Below are 12,000 nucleotides of genomic sequence, written 5' to 3'. Positions count from 1 at the left end.
ATGAGTGAAAGGCTGTGGATGCTGTTTACCTAGACCTTAGTAAGGCCTTTGACACTGTTTCCCACAGCATTCTCCTGGAGAAACTGGCTGCCCATAGCTTGGACGGGCGTACACTTCGCTGGGTAAAAAACTGGCCTGATGGCTGGGCCCAAAGAGTTGTGGTGAATGGAGCTAAATCCAGTTGGCGGCCGGTCACAACTGGTGTTCCCCAGGGCTCAGTTTTGGGGCCGGTCTTGTTCAATATCTTTATCAATGACCTGCATGAGAAGATCGAGTGCACCCTCAGTAAGTTTGCAGATGACACCAAGTTGGGTGGGAGCGTTGATCTGCTCGAGGGTAGGAAGGCTCTGCAGAGGGACCTGGACAGGCCGGACCGATGGGCCGAGGCCAACTGTATGAGGTTCAACAAGGCCAAGTGCTGGGTCCTGCACTTCAGCCACAACAACCCCATGCAGCGCTACAGGCTTGGGGAAGAGTGGCTGGAAAGCTGCCCAGCGGAAAAGGACCTGGGGGTGTTGGTTGACAGCCGGCTGAACATGAGCTGGCAGTGTGCCCAGGTGGCCAAGAAGACCAGCAGAACTAGGGAAGTGCTCGTGCCCCTGTACTCGGCACTGGTGAGGCCGCACCTCGAATACTGTGTTCAGTTTTGGGCCCCTCACTACAAGAAGGACATTGAGGTGCTGGAGCATGTCCAGAGAAGGGCAACGAAGCTGGTGAAGGGTCTGGAGAACAAGTCTTATGAGGAGCGGCTAAGGAACTGGGACTGTTTAGCCTGGAGAAGAGGAGGCTGAGGGGAGACCTCATCGCTCTCTACAACTACCTGAAAGGAGGTTGGAGCGAGGTGGGTGTCAGTCACTTTTCCCAAGTAACAAGTGATAGGATGAGAGGAAATGGCCTCAAGTTGCACCAGGGGAGGTTTAGATTGGATATTAGGGAAAATTTCTTCACTGAACGGGTTGTTAAGCATTGGAAGAGGCTGCCCAGGGAAGTGGTTGAGTCCCCATCCCTGGAAGTATTTAAAAGACGTGTAGATGTGGTGCTTAGGGACATGGTTTAGTGGTGGACTTGGCAGTGTTAGGTTAATGGTTGGACTTGATGATCTGAAAGGTCTTTTCCAACCTTAATGATTCTATGATTGTATGATTCTAAATATACCCTGATTTACCTTTTTATGTTTATAACTCCAATACATTTTTTTTTAAGTGTTCATCAAGTTTTCTGAAGAATTGATTGAAAAATGTCAAACAAACTGTTTCAAAAGTAGGGAATAGTAAGCTGTTTGAAAAACTGGCATCAGTTACATCTCTGATATAGTTGTATTGAAAAGCCAAAACAGGATTATAGCTTGTATGGAGTTACTTGTTCTCACTTGCATTTCCAGGGGCTCTCATGTGAGAATTTGCTGAAATACAATGCATAACCAAAATATCATGTTCTTTTTCTATTAATAATGAGAATTACTTTGTATTAAATGTAATTAATTATTTGTAAAAGCAGGAGAGAAATACATAGCTAAAATAATCATTATACAGTGTCATGCATTGTGATGGGACACTGTTTTGCAAATCTAAGAGAAAAATCAGCAGATATAGAATATCTGCTGAGATGCTCTCACACGATTACACAACTTTATGAAAAAACAGTGCACAGCAATAATGACAACCTGAGTCCCTCTGTTTTCATTGCCATAATTGTTCTATTTTCTCATCTTTTTCTGTCCTGAGAGGTAAGACACCAGAGGGATCGAAGTGGGATTTTTCCTTCCCTCTCTTACCATTTATGTTCATGGCTTTAAGAAAGGCTTCTAGTGGCAAGACTTCTGTTTTTGAGAGGAATTGAGGAATTATTCTGGCAGCTTTCACATGGTACTTCGACTGCTTTTCCCTTCTGGTGAAGCCTCACGTGACAAATCTTAGAGATGATACTCCAGAGACAAGTGTAGCACCTAGCCCAGCAGGACAGGCACAACCAGTGCTGCTGTCAAATCAACACATGCACATGTTGTCCCAAAGAGAAAGCATGCTACTGAAGAGAAATAGATGTAACTGACTAAAATCAGAGGGTTACGTGCAGTCCTTTTGTTTAATGAATTTAATGTAACTCTGCAAATCCTACGCCAGTCACGAATATTTAGAAAATCAAGTCCTGAGATTTTTAGAGGGCTAAATCTACTTCCTAAATTAAATGATGGCAAAAGTAATATACACATAATAGATATAGTTTACCTATTCAAATCAATGCTAACTTCCTACAAGTCTTGAGATTTCTTAATTAGAGACAGAATAGTTGGTATAGAAATTGTGTTTTTCCTTAAAGCTTAGAGCTTTTCTATTACTACGTCAATTTTGAACGTCACAGGGAGTATTCATTTTTCATATTTAATGCCACATGTAGTACTGATGAGCTGCTACAGTCATAATTTTAGCCCTATTACAGAAATTCAATTGCTCAAGTAATTCCATTGAAATAAAGGGGATCAACCAGGTAAATGATCATGAACATGACTGAAGATTCTACAGACTGTTCTCTTCTGGAATGTCTTTTCAAAAAAAAAAAAAAAAAAAAAAATTTTAGGTATGAATTAGATTCTGTGAGTCCTTATATTGGGGGGAGTTTTGTAAGGTGGAAAGTAAAGAATGTATTGTATGAAATTAGGACTTAGCTGGGACTATGGCTACATGGAAAAAGAAGACATATTTCTCATTAGCGGCATGTAGCTATCAAAGGAAGATCAGATTTGCAACACAGCTAATACCCCCAAAAAGTTGTAAAATGAGGAGGAATGGATCTTCACATAGATCATCCACATAGAAATCTGCTGTTTTCTCATTAAAACCCCTTTTCCTATCTTAGGAAGCTCAGCTTTTTTGACCACTGTTCAAAGACAAAAAAATAGTATAGTATTCATGGTAAAAGTGTGTGCTAGTAATCCATCCTTTAGAGGTAATGGGAAAAACTTTCAATGCTGTGTGCAACTTCTAAGAAATTTCTTAATAAACAACTGTTTTTTATAACTCCTGAGACACCAGAAGAAAATAATTACCCTATTGAGCGAAACTATAAAAATTAAAACACTAGGCCAGGTAAGAGAGCCTTCCCATGACTGGATGTGCACATTTCAGCAATGCACCTCCAAAGGTCCTCGTAGTGGCGCTCCATGAGCTTACTTTCTTATTTAAAAAAAAATGTAACCAAAAGTTACAGCTGAAACATTCAAGATCATAAAAAATTATACAAGCCCTACTTTTGAAAAAAAATTATACAAGACCTTCTTTCTACCTGTCCCCTTCAATGTCTATCAGCCAGATTGGCAGTATGGCATGACCTGAAAGTTACATGATGAAAATGGTCCATAACAATGGATCACAAGGGGTGTATAGCTTTCAGTATGGCTGTACCTTTGTTAGTGTAAACTGCATTATAATTCCATAGATGTCATTAAAGCTAGAACAATTCGCATCATCTAAGTATGTACGTCCAAATGTTGGGAGACCTCAAAGTTTGCTGAGCAAGCGTTAGTCCATTCCAGAAGAAAATATAATTGAAAGAAGTGCTAAGAAACTCTCATTTACTCTCAGTTAATAGTTATTTCTGCCAAAGAACAAACATACAGTCTTATTTTTATATTTGCCTAAACAACAATAGATGGACCTAAAAATATTCAGAAATTCTGTAACAATTGGTTGTAGAACATCTCAGAGCTTAAATTAATTCAATCTAGCACTCTGGGTCAAATTCTGCTTTTAAATAACTAAAAGTGCAAATGAAGATAGTAATTCTTTGCTGAATTATTTCAGTCTTTTGTCATCCTTGGTTTATCAAGAAAATACCAGGGAGAAAAAGGAAAAAAGACTTTCCTAATTCTTTCTTGTTTTTACTGCCTGCAAACCATATGTCTCTCCACTGAAGTAATGAAAATACACTGTTATAAATGTAGAATGTAATAAGGGCAAAGGGAAAAAAGGTTAGACTATTCCATTTTTTCAAATTTCAGAAGGCCTTAAAATTAAATCCAAAGAATATTCATATTCTGAGGGATCTGGTTTATTTTACTTCATATTGCAACTCAACATTTAGAGAATTAAAATTAACTGCAAACATTCCATTGGAATAAAATAAACAGAGAAAAGTGTGTCTGAAATTAATTTTGATTAAAATAGAAAAAATATTTAAAGAAAAGGAAACAACTTTTTAACTTACCAGCTTGACCAAGTGTATACTCCTGATATCTTGTTCCTATTCTGTTTGTGGCTGTACAATTATACCGTCCAAAATCACTGTCAGATGTGGGAGCAATCTTTAAAATGAATGCAGTTTGTAAATATTAGTTTTTAATCAAATATCGAAGTTCTTTAAAAATATCAGAAATGCAAAAATGTTCTCCTTAACCAATATGCAGATGCTTTCTTACTTCAGCCTATCTAGTATATTCTCCAAATACAGATCTAAATACACCCTTTTTCATGTTAAACTCCCCCTTCTCAAATTCAAATGAGGAAATCAAGTAATGGAAAATGGTGACATTGTTTATCTTTACAATTTCACTTTTAACAAGAAAAAAACCTAATAAACTTCACATTTTTTTCACAGATGCTATTTGCACAAACTGATATTTTGACTGAAATAAGCAATGAAAGGTCTGAAAATTGCTGATTCCTATCGATGATGCAGGAATAATATTTTACTTTTTATTGTTTGCAGGATTCTCAATACACCAGATATTCAGGGGGGGAAAAGAAGATGTAAGGAATGTGGCTCAGCTGTAAACTCAGGTGAATAAGGATATAAGACAGAACAGATAATAGATACTACAGGGAACTAATGCTTTATTGGAATCCAGCTTGCCTGACCAGCTGTTCAGGTGACAGAAGAATGGAAGAGCACTCAGAGAACAACAGACTGTAAAGCATATTTTGTGTCGTTAAGCTTTACTTAAAATAAAAAAAACCCTAAAGATGACCTTCAAAAAAGAGTAAGACTGTGTCTCTCTAAATCTATATCCTCTACTACAAGAAACGAAGTTACTTGTTTGGACTTTATGAAAAAAATGTAGTTTTTTTCAGTGCACTGTACAACTCTTGCTTGGGATCTGAAGTAGGTCCCCCACTCTGATTAGCCCTATAGCTTCTCAATCTTTTTTCCCATGGCAATTGAGAAGCTTATGCTCAGACATAAGCCTGATACTAGACAGAAATGGAGAAAACTAACTTCTTCCACACCTGTGGAGGAAGACAGTATGTTGACCCTGTAACAGGTGAGACCATGGCTGGAGACACTGGTTACACTTTGTTGTGAAATGATTAATTAAGGACCATGATTTGCTATACACTATTGCTGAGTAGTTCACTGTTTAGTCAAGTTAATAAAGTAAACAGATAATTAAGGTCCACTCTTTGTCTTCTGCCTTTCTCAGGTTTTGTTCTTACACGTACCTCTTAGATGACAGAAGGGAGCTTAGTTCTTATTTTTCCAATGCCTCTGTGTGTAAACAGTTGTTACCAAAGCCAATTGCAGTTTATTACCACTTTACCCTTCTGCTTTGTTCTTGACTGAAGCCACACAAATCTTTTTGCATATACCAAGCACCTACCAGGTAGTCACTTTAGTTTTCAGTATTAACCTGATGGCTTAGTTTTATATTTATTTATGTATTTATTTACTTGCAAGAAATGCAAGTTACATTTTTGTTCACTGTAGATGGAAAACTGAGCACGAGCCATACAAATGAGGTTTATTTTCTAACTGCTCACAAGAAATGTGGAGATAAATAAGTTCCTAAATAGTTGTTTGGGGGGTTTTTTTAGAGAGCTTTATTTATAAAATTATAAGTCTTATCCTTAAAGGCACTCTTTAGTACTTGCAATGGTGCCAAACTGAGGAAGAAATTAACTAATGTCACCACATTGATTTCCATTTTAAGCCTTACCTCTAGAATCAGCTTTCTTCCTGTACTGTAGGTCTTCAGATGTGTTGTATTTTTTACCGGTAAAACTAATTTTCCTCTTCTCCACTGAACTGAGGCAGATGGATTTGCTAGCACTTCACAGCTTATATTGATGGGATTGCCTTCCCAAGAGTAATACATGGTTTGATTTGACACAAATGTTGGAGCATCTGGAAAAAGGAAATGATACACAAATATATTAACTGTTTTAGTAAAACAAGCTGTATACCCCTATCCAAGCATTCATGTTCACACAGAAATTTCAATTGATTGCTGTATCAATTTATTACAGACCATGAAAATATCAGTATTCAACCTTGAGTTTCTTGAGCCTTTGTTTTGGTAGCTTTCTCCTCTCCTGAAACTGTTTCAGCTGAAATTCTCAGGAAAAGAATACCTGCTAATTATATTTAGCATTAGGCAACATCAGGCCCTTGAAAGACACTATCACAGAAATGACAAAGAACATTTCTTCCTGAGGATGAGAAACTCTTCAGCCAGTCCCTTGTATGACAAAGGGAGGTGAGCTACAAAACTTACATATATAATCTGTTCGTTTGCTGATTTTATAGTGTCTTCTTTTGCTATGGAGAAATTATATTTACTCTCCAAATTTTCATTTTCATAGATGTGTAAAAGCTTCACCCATTTCTCACTGGAACTATCTTATACTTTATGAAATCTTTCTAAAAAGGGATGTTTAGTTGTGTGAATAAACCTAGAAGAAAAAAATAATAAAAGAATACCTAAAATGTTGCAACGTATTCTACCTACTTCAGAAAAAAATATTGTGTATCAGTACACTATCTAGGATAATCTTTATACCAGTTCCTTATGAAATCATCGAGCTACAGACAAGCAAAAAGATGGTGTGTCTTCCTTACAAACCTGCCTATAAATGGTTACGTTAAACACATAGCCAAACACTGAGTCTGATACAGAGGAAATTGCTGGTTTGCAAACTAACAGTGATTTTCAGATCACAATGCCAGTAGTGACAAGAATTATCTGTTCTACTTACTGTTTCCCTGGATAGCAGGAACAGTTTAATGGTCTCTAGAAGATGAGAGGGAGTAGCTCTTTCCCTGCTCTTCTACTTATGTCTTGGGTAAATCATATTTTATGTCTATCCAATATTTATTTGTAAATATTTTTTTAAAAATTTTAATCTCACTCTTACTATATTTTAAGAGTATTAAGAAAATATTCTTTATATTACTGAAAGTCAAGGAAACTCTCTAGTACTTTAATTCCAAAGGAGAATTATCAATTATAGCTGGTGTCATGTATCTCTTTTTAATATTTAAAATATATATGTATATATTTTTATTTTGATAAATAGCTCCTAAATATTTCTAGATGTGTCTCTGGAAATTCTAGTCTAGTCTTCTGACAAATCATTTAACTTTAGGCTAGAAAATTGCTAATAGGTCTATCAGAGACCAGAACTGAGCACATTTAACTAAGTAGAAAATTTAGCTTCAGGAACAGTTTAAAACTACTCCCTTGTTTCTGAAGTGCATGTTTTCAACTTCTTTCCGTGCTTGCCTTTGTCAAAAAGCATAACTTTTTGGTGACATTATGCTGCTGCTGCATGCATGCATACAGGCTTTGACTGAAAAGAACGGTTATCAGTAGAAGTTTTAAAGCACAGATTAAGGCTGCTACATTGCTCAACGACACAGCATTTTTTAAAATAACTCTTCAGCCCTTGTTTTTGTAGGAAAGTAAGTGGTTTCATCCAAACAAGTAAAGTATGTCTTCCTATGAATTTATTTACCAGATACAGGAGCTCATCTTTCTTTTCCAAATTATTTAATAAGTAATTCTAGTGCTCCTTGATTTTCATAGACCTTTTAAAAAACATGTTTCATCATCTAAACATCTTAATGCAAAAATGGACTATCAAAGGGTCTTCAGGATGTGACGCTTCACACTAGTGGAGCTCTATGAAGAAAGAAGCAAACTGTATAAGCCTGTTTTATGGTTAAGTATGGTCAGGAATCTCAGAATAGCAAGAGTCATAGCCTTGGCTTTTCCTCTGGAAATGAAGTTAGTGGTGGGAGCCACTTGAAGAAAAACTGCACAAACTGACTTCTGCCTGGCAGACAGTTTTTGCGCCTAATGTGTTCGACATATGGATCAGAAATCTCATCAGTGTGTTCATGAGACACAAAATGTGGTTATTTCACAACAAATTTTAGATAAGCACTGTCTTCCAATGCACAATTTCTCAGAATAAGTTCACTTCATTAACGAACGCTGGCATGAATGTGGAAGATAGAAAGATGTTCTGTATGAACCTGACTAGCTTTCCTTCCTACCTTGGCAACATCATGCAGTTTGATGCTCTCTGCTGATTTAAATACACGTGGCAAACTCATATCCTATTTAAAAAGTCTTACAAGTGAAAAAGTGGTGTGCACTTCTATACTGAAGGTACAAGCATTTAGGAGAATAGGGACTTTCAGTTCAGATTGCTCTCTCTTCTAAAGGTAGGTTTTGGATGCTTATAGTATCTATTTATATTTTAAAAGAATAGGCGAGTTATGGACTGCCATCTATACATGCCTACAAATACTAACAGACATTTTTAACATCATAAAACACAAATAGGACTAAAAGTCCATCAAATAAAGATATATCCCAAAATCAACAACTCCCAAACGTAAAGAATTCCTAAACAAAAAGAGCTTCACATTTTCCCTCTCAAAAAGTCTGGGTAAAAAGGCTTTGCAGGCATATCCCCAGCAGGTGAAAGCTCCAATATAGCAAAAAAAAAAGAGGACATAGGATGACTATGCTAATGGCTTGATTCAGACAAATTATTTTAATTCAGATTATTTTTTAGTGCCTAGTCAGGAATAGATTAAGACACCTGGAGTGATATTTCATACAAAGAAAATAACTCTGAAAATATTTTTTTTACAGTACAAATAGAAGTTATTTTACATTTCTTATAAAATAAAAAAAAAAAAAATAGTTGGAAGGGAATAACTGGTTTATAAAGAGATTTTGTTTTTTCTTTTACGCTCTTCATCACTAACTGTAGTATATTATGCTTAAATGGTTACAGATTTATCAAACAGAAACACACAACATGTTTAATATAAAATAGAGCATGAAAAAATAACAAACCTTAAAGCCAAGGCTTTGAAAACATAACATTTTATATGTCTACAAAATCTGATCCCTCCAGTTTTCTAGAATAACTAAGAAACAAATTAAGTTAATAAATAGAACATTTATCAAGAAATTCTATCAACTGAAAATGAAGTATAACCAAGTAGAAATGAGAAAGTGGACCTTCTCATATGTTAACATACATTAAGGATACTTAAATGCAATATATGTACTCTATATAAAGGAAAAAGCTTCCATGCAGATCAGTGAGAAAATTAAAACCATTAAAAAATAAAAATATGCTCTGCTTAGCTTCTATGTAACTCAGGATTAATTTATGACTGACAAAAAATAAATTCTGTAAATGAACTGTTCTTCTTAAGCTTTTGTACATAAAGTACTACCAGTTAAGACAACATACTGGACTTCTAAATAGCTAAATACAGAACTAGGAGCTTGAATACACTCCATTTTAAAATAAGCAACCCTGATGATATTTATTATATCTGAACCTTATGGCGCTCTACTGAAAAAAAAAAAAAAAAAACAACAAACCTGCAGAAAAGTACAAAAGCTACTGTTCATATTAGTTAGTATAGGCACATAATAAATCATAGAATCATAGAATGGTTTGGGTTGGAAGGGACCTTTAAAGATCACCTAGTCCAGCCCCCCTGCCATGGGCAGGGACATCTTCAACTAGATCAGGTTGCTCAAAGTCCTGTCCAACCTGACCTTGAACACTTCCAAGGATGGGGCATCCACAGCTTCTCTGGGCAACCTGTTCGAGTGTCTCACCACCCTCATCACAAAAAAATTCTTCCTTATGTCTAATCTGAAACGACCCTTTTTTAGTTTAAAACCATTGCCCCTTGTCCTATCACTACAGGCCCTGGTAAAAAGTCTCTCTCCATCTTTCTTATAAGCCCCCTTTACATATTCAAAGGCTGCAATAAGGTCTTCCCGGAGCCTTCTTTTCTCCAGGCTGAACAACCCCAACCCTCTCAGCCCTTCTTCATAGGAGAGGTGTTCCAACCCTCTGACCATTTTCGTGGCCCTCTTCTGGGCCCACAGAGGTCCATGTCTGTCTTGTGCTGGGGACCCCAGAGCTGAATGCAGTACTCCAGGTGGTGTCTCACAAAAGGTGAGTAGAGGGGGAGAATCACCTCTCTTGACCTGCTGGCCACGCTTCTTTTTATGCAGCCCAGGATATGATAAAGTACATAAGTACTGTTATAAGCTTAAACGGTTAAAGGTGGAGTATTATTTTTGAGAGATGAGGCAATCCAAATGAAAAAGATGCCTAGAAGGAATAAAGACTATATCACAAAGGTACAAAATTAAACAAAACTATTCTATGAGAGTAGGATTCTATAAGCAATTATAACTTTAGAATGGCATTTTAGAATAGTTAGTATTATGGCACCAGCATTAGCTAAACTCAAGCTGTTCATTTCCCCAAACAAGAAAGAAACTGACAGGTCAGCACTCCAATTAGGAGAAGTGGTCCTGGATAACCTGCATAAGAAGACTGTGTAAGAGAAGCAAACTCTGACCTGAAAACTGTGTCTAGCATTTAGGTACCCTTATTAGATATGATGTCCAAGAACAGTGATTCAAGAACAGACTAATACATCATATGTCTCATCCAGAAGGTAATTCAGTTAACGACTTCAAAGGTCCAGCTCTGGTGTATGTTTGGCGTTATACACCAAATTGGATATTGCAAATTACCTGATTCAACACATGTGTCCAGACAGCTATAATAGGAAACTAGTGTACAGAATCAGATTTGCACTTCTTAATTTAAGAACATAGGTTTTCAAACTTTTGGCTATCTGTTCCTCAAATAATTTGTTTTCCAGGATCATACAATGAAAATACATGACAGACTATCAGGTCTAAGATGCTGGGACATTTTGTGTAGTATATTATTGGAAGCCTCTCTCTTAGGTGGTTAATACTGGCATAAGTTTCCCATCATCAAGGACTTTAATAAACCACATCCTCTACCAAATTTAGTACTTTCCTTGCCATCCATCCTATAAAAGTACCTTAATTTTTTGTAACTCTGCCACAATTTGGTTAAAAGCCTTCTGTCTTTCTCTTGTATTTTCTCCCATGTACCTGTTTCTCAATAGTTAATATTTGGAATGAATAGGTTTTCCTTGGAGCTAAAGTAGAAGAACCTCCCCAGACAGGTACAATAACTGTCACATATTCCTTGTAACAAGAAATAATATTAGAAAGACTTAACAAATGAGGCCAGGTGGTTAGATTTTAATATACAATCATCCTTAAAAGGAAGATAGGAACTACAGAGCTTCAGGGTTACTAACTTTCACAGTTTTACTGCTACTATCACGATCATGTGGCTGCAAGGAAAAACGTGCAAGATCTGCATGCGAAGTTTCCAAATAGAAAAGTAAATGAAACTTATCATATACTAGGTTTTAATTTGCCATGATTATTAGCTAAAACCAGAGGGTTTTTTTCAGAATCCAGCTCATCATTTTGAAAGTTTGAGATCAGCAGTTTTGCAGAGGTACATGTTTCTTTCACAGCAAGTGACAGGAAACACCACTCTCAGTAATGTTTCCTTTCCCCCTCCCCATTCTCTTGGTTCCTCTCAAAATGCACTACAATAAAACACTGATGTTCAATAGTATGATGGACTACCTACTAATTATACAGTTTATGCAAGAGTAAGAGTCCCCTCTCACTGGCAAGCAGTACTAGTCCCTGATAACCTTGACTATGATATTATTTTTAATATCCAAACACCACACTAATTCCTCCATTTCCATAAGCATAGGAAAAAAAATCAGTTATCATAAGATAAGGTATCTTTCTGCTAGACGCAAAGTATGTTGTTGATAATGGCACCTTCAACCTTAACAAACGGTGGGCAATGAATGCATGCATAGTTTTGG

At 36.5% G+C, this 12,000-nt stretch overlaps 1 protein-coding gene across 1 annotated transcript in view; it reads right to left on the bottom strand.

Moving 5' to 3' along the window:
* The window catches only part of NCAM2 (neural cell adhesion molecule 2), a 330,359-nt gene that overhangs the window by 85,793 nt on the left and 232,566 nt on the right, over nucleotides 1-12,000 (bottom strand). Inside the window, exons 10-11 of the mRNA XM_076352315.1 lie at nucleotides 5,927-6,114; nucleotides 4,201-4,297 (exon numbers count right to left, since the gene is read on the bottom strand). Coding sequence (XP_076208430.1) covers nucleotides 4,201-4,297; nucleotides 5,927-6,114 — 285 coding nt within the window. The remainder of the gene's footprint in view (nucleotides 1-4,200; nucleotides 4,298-5,926; nucleotides 6,115-12,000) is intronic.

The sequence above is a fragment of the Aptenodytes patagonicus genome, chromosome 1, assembly GCF_965638725.1.
Source record: "Aptenodytes patagonicus chromosome 1, bAptPat1.pri.cur, whole genome shotgun sequence".
In the NCBI taxonomy this organism is placed as follows: Eukaryota; Metazoa; Chordata; class Aves; order Sphenisciformes; family Spheniscidae; genus Aptenodytes; species Aptenodytes patagonicus.
The sequence above is the reverse complement of the archived record's forward strand: the minus strand, read 5'-3'. Positions and strand labels throughout refer to the sequence as shown.